Source organism: Osmia bicornis, chromosome 7 (genome assembly GCF_907164935.1).
Source record: "Osmia bicornis bicornis chromosome 7, iOsmBic2.1, whole genome shotgun sequence".
In the NCBI taxonomy this organism is placed as follows: Eukaryota; Metazoa; Arthropoda; class Insecta; order Hymenoptera; family Megachilidae; genus Osmia; species Osmia bicornis.
This window is the reverse complement of record NC_060222.1, coordinates 3,650,557-3,668,940: the sequence shown is the minus strand read 5'-3', so window position 1 is coordinate 3,668,940 and position 18,384 is coordinate 3,650,557. Positions and strand designations below refer to the sequence as shown.

At 38.3% G+C, this 18,384-nt stretch overlaps 1 protein-coding gene across 1 annotated transcript in view; it reads left to right on the top strand.

Moving 5' to 3' along the window:
- Positions 1-15,162, top strand: part of LOC114874200 — a 39,681-nt gene extending 24,519 nt beyond the window's left edge. Inside the window, exons 2-3 of the mRNA XM_029183284.2 lie at positions 9,962-10,208; positions 11,815-15,162. Of these exons, the coding sequence (XP_029039117.1) occupies positions 9,962-10,208; positions 11,815-12,134 (567 nt within the window). The 3' untranslated portion in view covers positions 12,135-15,162. The remainder of the gene's footprint in view (positions 1-9,961; positions 10,209-11,814) is intronic.
- The last annotated feature ends 3,222 nt before the right edge of the window (positions 15,163-18,384 follow it).

Sequence of the window (18,384 nt, the reverse complement as noted above, 5' to 3'; positions counted from 1 at the left end):
ATGATTTCTCCCGACTTTTAGACCTGAACCGAATGAAAATTTCCGACTGAATTCAAAGGGAGTCGTAAGAGTTACTTAAGTGGAAAAACGGGGAGATAGAGGAAACGTTGATAAAGTGGCAGAGAAAGATAAAAACTCGACACCATTGTGTCCCTTTGAAGATGCACTGGTATGCAGTGCACTCGCCAACACAGAGACATCAGTAACATCTTCCCTTACTTCCTTGCAAAACCTTGTATGTACACGGTGGGACACCTAAAACAGATCCAAAGAAAATATTTCAATTTTATTTCTTCAAAGGGATAGCATACTTCAATTCATACTTAAACGAATATGAAAGTATAATGTTAAAATGTCAATACTTTAAATTTAAACATAGAACATTTCATACAAAAGTTTGAAATGCATCACAAGAGATGCAGATGCACTTTTTTCAATGCAGCTGCATATTTTTGCTTCATTGATTCTCCAGTATTCTGCATGCAAAAAGTATTAAAGTGTAATGTTAAGAAATCAATATTTTATGAAATATTTTAAATTCAAACGCGACACAGTTTATACAGAAATTAAAAATGCATTACAAAAATGCAACTGCACTTTGTTTTAATGGGGCTGCATATTTTTTCGTTACTTCACGTATGGATTTTTCAAAACGTTCTACGTAAAAGAATAATGTTAAGAAAGATCCACAATTTGTAAGATAAATTTTTGAGCAAGAATTTCCAAGGGGGTAAGAATTCAATGGCAGCGAAGTCAAATTGCCAGTCATCCGATAGCACCATTCGCCTTTTACGTTCCAAGTCGTCGTCTCTCCAATTGTTTCATCCCCTTTTCATTGTGGATTATCCCGACCGCTTGTATAATATAATTTATACAAGAGTCGCGGTAACAATAACAAAACAAGGTAGCAGCAAGGAAGCTTTGGAAAATCTGGTCGCGTGTATCGCGTGTTTCGAGATGACTTTAATATCTGATCTCACGCGAGTCGAGACAAGAGAAACCGTGATGTTTCTCCCCCTCGAGAACCCAGCGAAATCTCCCAGCGTATGCAAATCGCGTCGAATTAGTTAGCATAAATAAAGGTTGGTTCTTGTGTACGCGGATCTCGAGTTCGGACAACCGATTCCGCGTTGAATAGAAGGAACATTCCGCCACCCCTTCAGATATATGAATATCGGATGGAAATTCCGGTTCGGGAAACGATAACTGTTTCAATTGTGGAATTTAAGCTAAATTAAATTGAACTACTTCCGGTATTCGTGCTTCAAAAAATTTATAATTAAAAAAGTTTAAAAAATGCAAGAACTCCATAGTAAAGGTTAACTTTATCCTATAAACCTACTTGCTATCATTATAAGCTTGTATGTTTTCTAGATAGTTTTAATTAAAATTATTTTTAAAATAAAGAAAAATTTATTAGACAATTATTTAAAGTAAAATTATTAAGAGAAACTTGGAATGAACTTGACATATCAAACTTTCATGTAAAGTGTATTCACTTTTTAAAAAAACCATTAAAAAATTGCAAAAATGGTTAGTTAGGCGTCTAAAATGATAGCAGAAGAGACACCCTTTAAAATGCACGTGGTTGCATTTCGATAGCTCAATTAGTTTCCGAGATACGGAGCTTCAAAGTTACGGATCCAATAATGAATGACAGTGAATGGCAATTCACGTTCACAATTCCAGGAAACGGTGTGGCCCACATTTTTTTCCTAGAAACGCGTACTCGATACTACCGTAGTAAAAAAAAACCTGCCGAGCCAGTTGAACCACTAACCGGCGGAACAGGTGGCGCCTATTAGGATAGGTCAGTGCGCGAGTGAAAGGTTCGAGTGTAAGGTGCGAGAGAGAAATCTGACACCGAAGGATTTAAAATAGTACCTCTCTTTAAACGATCATATCTCGGGAACGAGAAGAGATATCGACCTGCAATAAACGCCATTTTACAGAGGAAGAATCCCCCTTTCTTATGAGGGTAAGCTTGAACCGCTGTGTTACGGTTTTTTATGGGAAAAAAAGAAACGAAGTTTTATACTTATTCTGGTTCGTTATCACGTACGTAAACTAGCTAAATGGTGTCGTAAATTAATGAATATTGTTTGATAGTGTTATAGAGAGTATCATAAGTAATTTTAACGATTAGGAGATTTAATTTTGTGAGGATATTGTGTTCCATTCTCATAGATTCATTTTTCATACTTATAACAGAATTTGGAATATAGGGTATGAGTTTAGATTTCTTATTCTTTTCTTTTCTTTTCTTTTTTTAATTACTCATGGACACTACGATATGCCACGACTAATTATCATTAATTGCAATAACAAGAATCAAATCATCGAAGGAAGGGTCTCTCGAATGACTGAAACCGCAGTTCCAATAGCCGATAGCTGGTTCTATCGCATTATTGTTAACACATTACAGGCAATATCGTTTCATACGGCGTAACGGATACCTTTGCTAAGATTTCTAGCTAATTAAACAGTGCCTCGACAACAGAGGGAAATTCGGAAATTGGAAACAACGGCCTGTATCCCATTCAATCATCAATCGTATCGAATTCATCGATTCGAATTCAGGCCGCGTTAAAAGTCCCGCAAACGTTTCAACGAAAAGCTTTCTATTGATCCCGTCTAATCGATTGGAAAATATCGAAACGTAACCTCGGGCTAGATTTGATTAAACCGTCGTTCAAACGTATCGTTCTGGTTACCGGTACATATAATTATACGTCAGTGGTGGCAAACAAAAGCCACGTCCATTTTCGGCGGTTCACCGACCGCTCAAAATCATATTTAATTGATACACGAAGGCAAATTAACGCTGATTAATTTCTTGTCGAAATTACGTGCTTTTCAAATTCGATCAAACGTATACAATAGACGCTCGATAATTCCCTCTTGGAAATTTCACCTCGTGAAAAATGCAAGCATGCCATTGACGTTCCACAATTCCCCCTTTCTCTGAAAATAAGAAATTATCGAGCAGGTGGATTTTGTAGCGAACAGATTGATCCAGATTCGAAGAGGAAAATCTTTCTCATAAAAGATGTATGAAGTTGACGGGAATCCGGCAAAGGTTAATGCGATTCATTCGGCAAAGGTTTCGGACCTCATAATTTCACGGAACTTTCAGCGAAGACTTTTAACGCGTTTTCCCTTAGCGAGATCCCCAAAACTCTGGAAGTCCGGGGATTCTCATATCTGGCCCGAGGATCGGACAATGTTTGAAGTCGCTTCCAAGTTTTAATGATTAGTTTCACGGGAAAATCCCTTCCGAGGGATCGCTGTTGGGAATTTAAAACTACTTAACGACACTTTCGTTCCGTTTTGTTAAACCGAGAAATAAGAAACAAATAATTCACTTCAATTCGAAGAATCAGATTTTTATTTAATTCTAGAATTGAAACGTAATTTAAATTCAAAGTGGTTCATTATAGATTCAAAGTCTGCCTTTTATCTTTTGCAAGAGGTGAGAATTAAATTGCATTTTTGTTGTCGAGATAACTTTACAGGTAATTTTCTCCTTTCATGATGAACAACGGGAGTGGATAATTAGTGTTTAAAACGCGTTTCAACGAGAAGCTGGCGGGTCGTATCGATGGATCTACGATATCGATATCGGATCTCATTACCTACGAGGTAAATATAATTTTGAAGTTGTTGGAGCGTTTAATCCAAGGCGCAAGAGAGGTTACGAACAGGGAGATCGTGTTGGTAGATTAAGCGGTTAGGAACGTGTAATTTTCTGAAACATGTTGAAACGATGGTTTGGGTCTCGTTATGGTCTGATATTCAATTAATTCTATCGATTAGGAGAACGCCTGTTATATCATGATCACCTGTGGTCTACGGAAAATTTATGAAACGTTATTAATTCATGAGGTAGGTGTTAATAAATGTATTCCACCCTATGGTAAACGCGATTTATTTCTGGCTTGGGGGCTTAAAGTGGAGGGTTGATCTAGAAAAATATTCGCTGTTTTTTTTTCCACAAATTTCTTAGTTGGATATTAGAATATTGGAATATCGGAATTTTAAGATTTGGAGTTTTGGGATTCGAAATCTTGGAATCTGGAATTTGGGAATTTTAAAACCTTAAAATAGTGAGAGGACCAGTCCCCATTTTTGGGGGTCCAAACTCTACTCGCGTGAATGAATAATCGTCGCGTGGCTGCGAAATGTCACGAACACGGTCATTTCTTGTTCGATTATGTCACGGCCACCGACAACGTTTAAGCGACGCCGGTTTACACAATGTATAATTAGGCGGCTCGTAAAACAATGGCTTTCGGTATGACCATGTAACGCGGTCGAACAAATATAATCGTGGCGAGGCCGACGTCCATTTGTCTCGGCTGCTAAACGAGTCCGCATTCGCACCCTACAAAATTCTGTAGCAAATCACCAGGTTACCATCCCAATTTAGCCAACTACCTTTTGGTTAACGTTACTTTGCACTACGTAATAATACAACTACAAAAGTGCAAATCTGTTGGTATTTATTTCTCTACAACTCCACCGTGTTTCTTGGATCATTTCCAAATGGTTTAACAAAAGCTGGCAAAGATAAAAAAGTAAACATCAAAGAATTTCAATTCGTGAAAACCACATATCCGGAGAAACGGAGAGAATGAATTTCTTTCTTGGTTGTATGTTTAAAAGTCAGAAACGTCTAGCAAGAGAAGAATAAGCGATCTGTTGCTCGCGATCGATTTCTGTTTTAATGGAAACCGTCGACAGAGGAAATAAAGTCGAACGATTCGCGATAAATGTGCACAACAGGCGACGTTCTAGCATTTCCCGACGGTGGGAAGATGTTTCCCAAGGCGAGCAGCTGTAAATCGTGTGTTTAGTCGACATCCTCTTCTCGAAAGCGGGATTCAATTTTCCTGCAGGAAATCTGGCCGTCGAAGGAATTCGAGGAGGTTTTGAAACGACTATCTCGTTTTAATCGAGGATGCTGCTTTAATGAAACGATCCGATCGAGTTTTCGGCAGTGAAAAATGGTTCGCGAGGGATGAAAAGATCCGTTGGGAATGCTTTTCGACTTAAATTGAAAGATGCTCGCTTTCGATGATTCCAACCATTTATTTTTAAATAAATACTTCTAGCGTTATTTTTCTCTGAATCGTTTTTAAATTCAACAAAATTGCAACCTTGTATTTTTCTACAATTTGTAACAGGATGCAACAAAGGGCTAATATAAAAGATTCCAAAAGTTAATCGTTTCCCGAACAGTACCACTCAAGAGCTTAATTACAATTGGAAAATTACGAATGCTTTGTGCAAACTCAAACCGATCACAAATTATCTTTACCAGGTTAAAAAACGAACTTTGAAAATATCAACGGTATTGTACAATATCTCGAACGAATGAAAAATGAGGCTGCCGGACGGCCTTTTAAAATAGATCGTCCGGCAAAGGAATTTAATTAAAACACGAAGATCATTTTTCTCTTTTCCTCGGCTTCGTGTATTGACTGGTTCCCGTATCTCCTGTGCCTTAATATACACGCGAAATGTTCTTGCCAAAGGCTCTTACGTCGATAATTCCCATAAACGATGCATTGTGCACCTTTTATCTCGGCGAACCTTTGACGTACGGTTTCTAAAGCGAACACGAAAAAAATAAAAGCAGAGTTCTTTTTTTAATCGGCCAGATTCTACAGAAAAGAAGCGTTCGCCCATTCTTGCGCTCCAGTCATCTTTGTGTTCCCAAATTTAATGACCAAACCCGTCAGATTTCGGAAACGGTATGGCTCGATAAGCTTCGCGGGGATAATATACGAGCGCATATTTTCCTACCGGTGGCGGGTCGCCCTGGAATAGGAGCAAAGTTCCGCATACGACAAGATTCATCGGCTTCGAGCCGTTTCGGCCTCGACAGTCGACAATTTTTCTGCGAAACTTGCATTTGCATCTTTACGACCTTCGATTCCGATTCCCTTTTGCAATTTTTTTCAACATCGCCTCGCAAAGCCGATGACAAATCTATCGCTGACCTTCCCTTGTCGGGAAATCAAAAATGACAATGCCAAAATGTATTTTGTTTCCGAGATTGCAAGAAAAGAAATATTTGCGATCTTGGTAGATCGAGAAGAAATATTTTTTTTAAATCTCCTCGTTTGGAGACGAGTAACCGCGCCGCATGAAAATATAGATTTTACCGGAGCGATTGTGAAAATTCTCGAGCAAATTCGATTAGAAGCGCGAATCGAAGGGATATAAAAAAAGCACTTAGGCAAACAGGTATTCGATGAACGCGTAAAATCCGATAAATATTGCTTCGACCTATAGCGCCGTTATGGGACACGGAAAGTAAGTTTCCCTTTATAAAGCTTCCCACCCACACACGTACGATCCTGGAAAATTTCCTATGCATGCGAACCAATGAATATACAAGAGGTGTCGACGAATCTGCAACCGACTATCAAACGATGGAAAATACTTTCGCTATGCAATGAATTTTTTCCCCCCTTAACCCTTCGTTGCATAATTTTCTTAATTTTCTGAACTCTCGTGGCTGATAATAACGGAATAGCAATTACCAAACATTTTAATATTCCAAACCTTGTGTTCTCGATAAATTTTCATTCTGTCGAAGTTTATTAAAATCGTTTTGAATCGCTCTATACATTTAATCCACTCTTCAGCCATGTTTTCTGGCATGCACAATTTTGAACGTTTATTTTATATTTCAAACGAAAATTTCCTCTTTTTAACTGAAATATTTTTTTTTTCCAAATGCCGGCTGGAAACAAAACGTAGGCAGGCATTCATGTTTCATGAATTCAGCTTGATAAAGAGAGTGCACCGTTTTAAACAAGCAACAGTACAAAAATCCCTTTCGTCGAATACCGAGGCCGTTGTTTTGTTGAAAAATTGACGGAATCCACATGTTGGTCGCTCCCGATTTTCACATGCCGGTATAACGAGAGTTTAAAGTCGTTAAATGTTGTAAAAATGTAAATACCATGGCATGATGAAAACAGCAGCGATCGTGACAGATGCGTTCTCCAGATTGGAAATAAAAATTTGTTTTTCATCAGAGATAGGTAACTATAGTCGTTTCATAATAGCGAAAGGATTAACAATACGAGCTTCGGATTTTTCAATTTAAACTTTCAATTTGCTACCCCATTCGCGTTATTCGTTAGAGCACTACTGCTATCCGTGCATTTTTGTTTTATATTCTTTTTTTGTCGTTCAAATATATCGAAGTATCTATGGTATAGGTTACTGGTAATAGTAGATTTTGTTAAATATCAAATAACCAATATTAAAATATTGCAGCTTTGACGTTTATTGAAAATTTATTGAAAATTGCTGTGTAATCATTCCATCATTTATTCAACTTACTATCGATTGGAAGTAATAAAGCTAAAATGAAAATAATTTTAAGAATGAAAGAAGTGAAATGTTGTTAATTAACAAATTGCGAGAAACTTGTAATATCTGGTAGAGTGCAATTTTATAAATGTTCCTAGTAAAAAAGTGAGATATGGATATCTTCTTTTAGAATTCATGCGTACAATTAACAAAATTGCTATTCTTTCATCTTCCCTATATTCAGCATTCCCATTTACCTTTTTTTTTTCCCTTTGAAATTGAAAGAAAATGAGTTCCCGGCGACCTCATTGCCGGGGAATGCATAGCTTTTTGCGATGCAACGGTATTCACTGCGAGTGAAAATTTATAGTTCATGCAGCGGCCTGTTCGCAATAATATTTTCCCTGTTTCCGGTGGTTTCCCTTCCTCCTTATCTTCCCTCGTAAGGGGGGACGCGACGTCGGGCAAACTTTAATATCTGTTCGCGAAACAATTATTTTCAAGTATCGTGAAACTTCGCGAACTTCCTTCGTAATGAGCATGGACACGATATTAAATCAGAGTTCTACGGTTTCATAAATGTCACTGAATAATGTTCAGTTTACCAGACGCCATGGTTACCTCGTTGAAAGTCATCAAGAGTTTTTTAAGCTTCTGTGCATTAAAATTACTCTACCATTTTTCTAAGTTAAATTAATTTACTTGAATTATTTAGGATATTAAGGATTAATTAGTGTAATTTTAATTCATGGGGCCAGGGTGGTGGAATGGTACCCTCCCCATTTTAAGATTCTAAAATTCTAATAATTTTAATATTGTAATATTTTAAAATTTTATGAATCTGGTCCACCCCTAAAATCTCAAAATTTTCAACGTATCCCACACGTAAACTTTACATCCCCTATATGAAAAAAGTATATTTAGAAATCTACCCTTTGTCTCGTAATTCCAAACTGTTGACCAACAATATACGACGGCAATTGTATTCTAATATCCCCTAACAAACATCCCAGGAAGATAGAGTACGTCCATGCAATTACCCCTGAAAAATGAATACTCCAGCACGTTGCCACGAAATATCCACTAGGGAAACGAAGGGCCCCGTTCCAAAAGAGTGTACCTTTCATAAAGCTGCGTAACGTAATTACACGTGACTATGAACCCCGGTAAAAGTCCGTTTCCACTTGCAATTCCGAGTACAGGAACGAATGCGTTTGTATCAAGCGATGTTACTTTAATAAATCGCTTTTATACAGAACGCTTCAAAACATGCGCTACTTTTAAAAACATTTTTAAATCCATTACTTTTATTATATTATTTTTCCAAATTATATATTACGATATAATATCTTATATTATTTTGGATCCTATATATGAATCATTCTGTACACGAATGAGAACCGAGGCTTTCCATGCGCGAATCGCACCATCCAGCATTTGTTATTTTAATTATTCCTGCAAGCACAGGTCGACCGTTATTCCGGCTTGTTTTTAACACAGGTGGCACGCGACTCTGTGTCCGGTAAAGTTGCGGAACTAACTACCTAGACGAATTAAATCGCATTACTTCGGGCTGAAATTGTATCAGGGTAGAAACGAGAGAAATTGGATGCTCGAAGAGAAAGCTTTGACCTTTGTACGAATGTGATTAATTGCCGGCTAATTGCTCCTCCCTGATGATATTATTCCCTGTAAATTGTTTAACAAGGAGACTGAAAGATTGAATCTTTAACTACCATGGCATTTAATAATCTTTCTTTGGAGAATAAGAATAATTCACCCTCGATTGGGTGCATTCGTTTGATAGAAATAATTCTACGAGTCGAGGAAAGGAAGGTAGACGAATTCTGAAGCGATCGATATTATTTCACCGGGCTTAATCGTTGCCGGTCGACCCGCCAATAAATCGTCCCTAATTTGGTTGGAGCACTTCCTGGAATTATCTGTACCTACACCAAGATCTGTGGATTATCTTACGAACGACACCGTACCTCCTCGAGAACGAGCCAGCCCAGACTGTAAATTAATTTTAATCACTCTGATCGTTCGCATCTGGTTCAACCAGAAATTCAATTATCTGATTAATTTCTGTCGTCGTTTTACGATTTGATTTTGCACGGCTTGAAAGAGAACTTTGACTCGTGCTCGGCTCTGAATTAACACAATTAATATAAATGATTTTTGCATCAATTTTTATTTCGATAAAATGTAACATACTTTGAAGAAATTGAAACTTGCTTTATAAAACCGGCGAGTTTTCCACCTTAACGGGGTGGCGCGACCAACAGTCGCATAATGTACCCTGACACTTTTATGGCCCTTCGATTTTGCAGTTTAATGTGTTTTTAAATCGCCCGTGATATATTCTAGACTAGCAGGGAAAATCCCTTCGATAAGCCGACTGCTTTCAATTAAATTTATAGCGGTTTGCCCTGGGTAACGCTGTTTTTGCATCGTTGCGTCTTACAGCCGTCGATGAAAATTAATTTTCAATATTTATTACCTCTAATAAACGATCAAATTAAGGTCGATTTCGCAATTGTACAATGGAAAGTGGAACCAAGTGGAATTAATTGGAAATGAGATTTTATTTTCGATACAATTAACGGGTCGCATTAATTGCTTTCAGATAATGGGCAAATGGTACGTGGTGGAAGTGTTGGAGCACAAAGTCGACCCTCTGAAACCTTTGAGCGGATCGTACGTGGTGAACTCTTGTCCGATAGTGAAGCTGAGAGCGATCGAGAACGCGGCCAAGTTTTTCTCCTCGTTGAGGCTCTTGTGGTCCGAGGAGATGGGCAATCTTGAGTACACTTTTCGAATACCGGACATCACCAGGAAGCCGGGTTTCTGGATCTCCGATTCTCAGCAAAACGGTAAACATCGCAAATGGTCGTCGCAAACATTTTTATTTTCTTTAAAACTATCGAAATTGCAAATAAAGAGAGACAGAGAGTTCGACGAGATTTTCTAACAGCCGGCACAAAAGTTTCAATCCAACCGAACCGGAATTTATTCCCTTTTCGACACAGTTATAGGAAAATCTGGTTAATAACGACTGTGGAAACAAAATTGAAAGAGGAGCATTTTTCCGCGAACCACAGACAGTAGCTCTCTTTTTTATAAAACGATTATTGTTAATCGATGAAACAAAGCTATCGACGAATCTCTGAAACGAACTATTCTCGCGGATTAAATGAAAGAAGGGATCGGGGGAGAGGCTGGTTCAGGGATGAAATTAGAAACGTGCTTCCGATCGAAACGTGACTCGTTTCCTTGCGTGAAAAATGAAATTTCTTCGATTCCCCAACCAGAATCTCTCTTCGACGTTTCACGGATGAGGAATAGAATTAGGACAGCGACATTATTCTTCCTGTTTCGAAGTCATTGTTCGATAGTTTCGAAATAGAGCTGGCGATTGTTAGCTTGAATCTATTCATCGAAGCGATTCAACCTAATCGATGAACCGTGCAAACGCGATAGGACAATGCAGATGAAGCAGAGCGGAAGCAAAGTTAAGATCATGGGTCATCGGACTAGCTCTTAACACTTTGATCCTCGCAATTTTTAAATTGCCGATTTCTAACAAAGATTATTCAGAAAAAATTATATTTAAACGTACGCTGTGAAATATTCTCTCGCGTGCTCCATCGTCGACAACATTTCTATTAAAAATTGACAGATGGAATCTCGATAAAAGCGCACGATTCTGAAAAATAAATCAAACCTGTCCGGAAACAGAATCGAAAGTAGCTGCTTATATCCATCCTTCCCGTCAGTCTGATTTTTCCGCTTCCCTGCTTCTTGTCACGATTCCATCGACAAGGTTTTATTAATTGTCATCCGAACGGGACGGGCCAATAAATAATCGTGTGAAACGATTCGTAAGCGGTGAATCAAAACGTGTTCACGATCGGGCCGAATTTCACGTGGGCGTACAATTAATTTCATCGGATTAAACGTCAATATCTAGGAGATAGTGTCCGTTTACACAACGAAACAGTTTAATGGACGATGCTGTAATATTACGATAACACGTCCTGTTGACGTTATTGCGATTGGCACGTACTAGGCGCGTGACAATCCTTTCTCAATACTAATAATATCCGTTTTATTCGCGATACGTGTCGTCGGTAGGGAAACACTGTTACGCGAAATCGTAAAAATTTCCCTGTAAAATATGAAATTTTACGGGGCGCGTTATTATCGCTGGAAATTTGGAACGTTTCAACTATCACAGTCGTTAAAATTGTTAAGTTAGTAATTCTACGCGTTGCAAATATATTTCTAGTCATTTTTAGTAGATTCCAGGAAATTAGGATAATAAATTCATTTGACAGTTATCTAATAGAATAGAATGAAAATTTAATTAGAAGCATCGTCGCTTAATTAATTCTAATCATTCGGAGATTCGTCGACGCTTGAACTTTGTATCATCTTCAAATCCGTCAGAAATGATACACCTGTGAATCCTTTCAACAGGTACTCTGGTGCAGAAACAGTACTCGCAGTTCACCGGGAACGTGTACGTGATGAAAGCAGTCGCATCGGACATGGTGTTGACTTTCTGCGCCGGAAGTCCTGACAATCAGCTTTACTCGCTGCTCCTGGCGCGCGAGCATATCCTCTCGAAGAGCGACAAGCGTGGCGTCCACAACCTCCTCGTTCGTCGTGGCCTGAAGATCGTCAACATCCGAGAGACTTGTATGAACAGCGCTGCCTTTCGAAGAGCTTCCATCAATCTGATCGGTTTACTCGGATTGATGGGGGTGTTGTTCAACGCTCTCTTCGGCTCCTGGTAGTGGTGATCGTTGATAAGAAAAAAACGATCGAATTTCTGAGAAAAATCGTTAGCTGACTTGGGCTGATCATTCGCGACGATTCTCTTTCCTTTCTTCCGTTCGAGAATCGTGGCACGTTTTTCATTTTTGGGATCAGCAGAGGAGAGAGCAGAGGATGACAATATTGCAGAGGGTGTTTGAGAAATGATATCAATTGGATCATCGTTAACGATACTGCCATCGACGCTAAGGGATTATTCAAAGATTCTATCTTTTATTTCAACAATCATTCAGTAATTTTATTTTTTTCCATAGGTGATCCTGAAACACCTTCAAAATTGAATGCTGCGCTAATTAAGCTGTCGAACCATGGCTCTATGGGGAATTAAAATTTTGTCAAATCAAAATCAGTTTCAATTTCAGCCGTCCTGGTTCTTGGTTCCCTGATACCAAGACAGTGTTCTTTCAATGAAATTCTCAGTCGAGGGATCTCTTATAGTATACAAGAGAAGGAGTAGGTCGTTACTCTTCGCGGATGAAAAAACGGCCCTTAATTGCCAACGCAGCTAACGATCTCGCGTCTCGTGTCTGTTGCAGAACGCAATCGTAACGAGAATCTCGCCGAAAAATAAGAAAGAAGGACTAAAATAGAGAAAAAAAAACGAGCCGAAAGGAATTCGTGGACGAGGAACACGATTCGACCGTCCTGGATTCCATTTCTCGCGACCATGCCCAGCTTCCATGGGAACGATTCGATTCGATTCGTTTCCTTTCCGCTCGATTCTCCCGCTCGGAATACACTCGGGTCGTCTTGGCCCTTGTTGTCCTCGTTATCGCGAGATTTCGTTCCTTCTCGAAGGAGACGCCGATCCCTCGAGCGTTCTCGACTGAAACAATACGGGCTCGATGATACCTGTCCGTTCGCGTATTTATAATAGCCTAGATGAACTCGTTCTCGTTGATCGAAGAGGAATCGAAGTGTTCAATGACCCGATGTCGTGTCGACTCTTTCAGTTCGAAGACGATGGTGTACGATTACACCCTTAGGAATTAGAGACAGAGAGATAATTTATTTTTAAATCGTTTCTTAATGAAGGGAGCTCTTTTGTTTAGGAGTTTGGGTATCTAAATTTATTAGAAGTAAGTTTGGATCAAAAATGGTTATTCAAGGGTTAAATGTGTAGCCATGAATTAATTTTTCAAATTATAATCTGAAGCATACACCCCTAATTTTAAATTACATTAAAAAATGAATATCCTCAGAAAAATATTGTCTCGGTAAAAGTAAAATGCTTCTTGCTCCTTTCACATCGAATTGAAATCTTACAAAGGTTCACAATTTGATTATCCTCCACGATTTCTCGTCTGAAAGGTAGTAACTCGAACCCTAGGAAACATATCTCAAGAAGCTACCATTACTCGAGAGAAGATGGTGAAATTCAGCTCGATAACAAAAGAGGGTTTCGTGTAGAACGCGAGAAGAAAATTTTCCTCGAGAAATATCCGCGACACGTGTCGGATAACCGGGGGCTGAAAGGGTTGAACACTGAGTACCGATTCTTCCAAGCAAAAGATAATCCTCTGAAGTGGACGAGCTTCTCTCGTGAACATTAGTCGCGTTAGATAGAAGAAAAAAAATAATGCATGTTTGTATGTAAATTCTCGATTCGTGGATTTAAGAAGACAATAGTACTATTCCGTGTGAATTTTCACGCTAAAATTCCGCGTGGCATCATCTTTATGATAGAAAAGTCGAACAAAAGCCGGATTTGTCGTGAAACAATTAGAAGAAGAAGAAGAGACCGGTAGAATTCTATTCGCTGTTCTTCGATCTTCTTTTTTTATTTATTGTATTTCATATCGATCGTGTCACGATTCATTCCGTGAGTCTTTCTTCTGCCTCGAATTCGAAAGAGGAAGATTCTATTCGACGATGGGGAAGAGCAGTGTACGTTGTACCATTGTAAGATAGTTTCCATTAAATCGTTAGAGACGATTATTATTATTATAATAACTGTGTGTCATGATCGAAGTTGACCTAAAATTATTCGATCGAGTAATCGCGTTCGTTTTACTCAATCGCAATCGCTTCTCAATCAAAGAATCTTCGTACGCTGAACACGATTTTCTCTTTTTATACTTACCGAAATGTATTCGTTCGGACGATGTTTTTATATGAACCCTCGATTATCTGCCAGTATTCCACGTCCCGTATGCCTTTTTATACGGACTTTCGAACGTACAAAATTCTATTGTAAAAGATTTTTTACCCTGTATCCTGCGCGTTTGAATTTGAATGCGAGCTGCCGCGTTAGATGTGGGACAACGTCGAGTCTGCTAATTTGAGAAATAACTCCTCCAACGATGGAAATTGAAATTTAATTCTAGGATTGTTCTTCATTTTAATTTTCTGAATTTTAGACTACTCGTATTTTTGTATGGTGGCAAATGAAATTTAATTTTGAGATCATTATTCGTTTTAATTTTCTGAAGTTTGGATTATTCCTTTGAAATTTGGGCTTCTTTTATTAGAAATTATTATTGTCCCACAAATAGCGTGCTAAAATACTTCTTCCTCCAGTTTACATGTATCGTTAATATTAAAAAAAGCAAACGAATGCGTTTGAGTGGAGTCTTGCGTTAATCTAACGCAATTTCTAATGGCTACGTGATTCTATAATTGAAACTGAATAAGAACTGTTACGATTTATTTAATGAAAAAATTCTACGAAAGGAAACTGCTATCTGTGTACATATATCCTCGGATATGAAACAGTCTACTGTTGTAACAACGTTGATGAGCATTTAATATGAACTCGTTAAATTATTGAATGGCAATCGCAAAAGAGTACGCCGTGTTATGTTTTAAATGCTCTAGAGTCTTTATTTATTGTACAAAAATAAAAGAATGCTCGATATAAAGATGAATAAATAAAATGAAATATATATATATAATAATACGATCTAGTACCTAATACGATGTAATCGTATGCTTATTATGTGTATAAATATGAAACAATAAAGAGATCACTTGGACGGTTTCTGAGAATTATTTCACTTTATTGACGAAGAGCTAAAGTGAAAAGGAGAAGAAATGTTGGGACAATGTGGACCCTAATATTAAAAGAAATTGTGACCTGGTTATAAGGTAAAGGAGTAGGATTCGATTTGGGGCCTCATGGTTTATTTTATTTTTCCAAATTTGGATAGTTTTGGAAATTAATTAGATAGAAATTGTAATGCTGGTATAATAAGACACCCAATTGCAATGCAGGAAACCCAAGGTTCAAAGAATTCTAAATTGCAAAATTCTAAAATTTCAAATTCTTAGATACCAAATCGTAAAATTCAAAATCCCAAGATTCCAAGTCGTAAAATTCCAAATCCTAAGATACCAAGTCGTAAAATTTCAAATTCCAAGATTCGAAATCTCAAAATTCCATATCCTAAAGTTCCCAATTCCAAAATTCCAAATCCCAAAGTTCTCAATCTCAAAATTCCAGACTCCAAAGTTTGAAATCCCAAAATTCCAGAATCCTTAACTAGGGCTTTTCAACGGCAATGTATCTTTCTCGTCGCTAGAAGCACTTTAAAGTTTCCTGAACAGCGAAAAGGAAATAACGCGATATTCGCATTAGCACGTGACTCGTGAATGCTAAAAAGCTCGTGAGGAATCAAGTACGAGAGTAGGAAAGCATTCGTCGTTACGTAAGTGTGCCGACAACGAAAGATTTAGCAACGGCTATAAAACATTGAGAACAGAACGATAAGGTACGGCGAAGTTTCGATAATTAAGGTTAATTTTCCAATTAACCTAAGCCCCGCGAGCATGATGCCAACCTATCAAGCAAAATATCCGTGTTCTTGAACTTCTTGTTTTTATCGGTTTTCTTGCGAGGCTTAATTTTCCTTATCGTCCTTGTGTTCTTAGCTTGCCCTTTCTACTTTTTATCCTGAACTCGAGTCCTTCGTACTCTTAGCTGCGTCGCTTAACAAACTTCGATAAGCCTGCAAGAAGTTCCATAATGGTAGTCGACAAAGTCCAACTACTTCGTCCTGATTCTTAAGGAGTTCTAATATCGAGACCAATTTTGTCCATTAAGGTAAATTAACGTTCTTCTCTTCTTCAAATCTTTCTTGAAGGATTACGAAGTAGTCTAAGGAGCAAAGGATCGATCCTGGAAAAATCTTATCTTACCGAGCAGGAGTTTATTTAATAGACTTTTATTACTCGATTAAAATGATAAAAGGTCCTTGGTAATGTAGTTGTCATCGTCGCCACAAGCCTTTATTAACAATACCAAGTATTTAATATTTTGGATTTCGCAAGATTTTTGGAAAAAATATTAGTTTCGGAATTTTAGAAATTTGAACCTTAAAATTTTTTAATTTTGGAAATTAAAATCTTAGAATAGAAAAGGGGACTTTTTCAAACTTTTAAGGGATCCAAACCCATCCTTAAATACCACGATAATTACTTAATTATCTCCGCCCCTATAAATCACCAAAAAAAAACCCCATTCATACTAAAAACGTATTTTCTAAAGATCCTATAAAATAGATTTTCCTTAAATAAAGTGCGCGATAAGGAGAGCAAAGGCAACATCGAGCCACCTTGATCTCTATCAAAAAGAGAAGAAGATCTTAGCAATTGGAGAATCTCCAAAGGAAAGATGGCCAACATGTTTCCCTCGCATCCACCCGAATCTTCCTGTTCCATTTCCATCGGGATCTATCCTTTTTCCTCCGTCACTTTCCTCGATGCTCCGGTTTCTCCACGGCTATTCTTCTGGTGGCGAACGGCTCGATCTAGCTTAACGATCCTCCCACGACGCGCCCCCCCCGTTGATATAAGCCGACAGTCAAAGGGATCCTAAGCACAAAGGGTCGTAGCCGGGCGCAGTCGAAAAGTTTGCGTTGAATTTCACGTAGGCAGCCGCCATCCGCAGGCCAACACACAACGAACGATGTTGTAATCCGTTTAAGAGGAAACTTGCGAAGTTAAGGAACGTCTGGCACCCACGACTCGACCCACTTGTTATTTCACCGGGGAAAACAGATTTAATGGGCTGCCATCGTGTCGCTCGCCATCGATCCAAACGATGCTCTATATTATACAACCTTTGCCATTTATTAAATGTCAAAGATAAAGGGACCCAAAATGAAGAAGAACTGGAAAAATTTTTATTATAGAGAATGAAATATTTTATTTTATTTGGCAATATTTGCTAACTGCTATAGATTCTATTCTATTTAATTTCATCGAGTCATAGAACAATCATTCGACTAGCAAAGGCTGTTGATCCACTCGCCATTAAATCCCATTGAATCCCAGGGAGAAATATTACCAATACTCCCGTATTCTACATATGATTCTCTGGAATATGGAAATCGGTGGAACACGAACTCGCCTCCCGGAACATCATCGTCGAACGATGACAAACGAGCTCTGGTAATCGACTTCCGGAAACAACACGTCGATTAACCCATCATTGTAAATTAGCACTTTAATCGTCTCGTGGGTGTAGCACGTTTGTCCGACGGTTTTTCAAGATAAAAGGGATCGTGACCTCTCGGCCAGTCAAACGAATTAATAAATTAACTGATGACCGTATGCTAATTTGTTGACCGGTTCTGAACAGGAAATACCATGACTCGGCTATCACGAAGGCGTTCAGGTCTAATTATCTAATAAAATTCTACGAAATTCTGATAAAATAATTTTCCAAAAATAAAGAGTTAAATTTCTCACCGTATTTGTTGAAAAAGGAAAGTGAAAAGTACCAACTCGACGTCGAAGAAGAGTTAAAAGATTTCAAGGAAAGTTTTCAATGGACGAAAGGTTTTCAGACATGGTGCTTTTCGAAGAAAGCGGTAAGGAATCACGAAAGAAACGAAGGCAAACGTAACGAAAGAATAGAACGCGTTCGAGTGTGTGGAAAGACGGGAAAGAGCAGAGAAAGGTAGGGAATAAGTGTAGCCGAGTTTACAGTTCTACGAGGCCCACGACTTTACGGGACATACGTTCGTGGAATAAGAATTAGATTCAATTACCGCTGGCATTCAGCAGGCGTCTATTCGCATAAACTTTGCTTCCTAAATGCTCCCTTTGTTCCATATACGCGTTGTTACTTCCAGTTTCCCTGGAATTTGATGCTCGTCGAATCGGTTCTAAAGGTGTCAGTAGTAGAAGTCGCGCTATAGTCAGACAGGGAGTCGTTCGGAACTTTTATATCACTTGAAATCGTGTTTGACTCTCCTTTATTCTTCG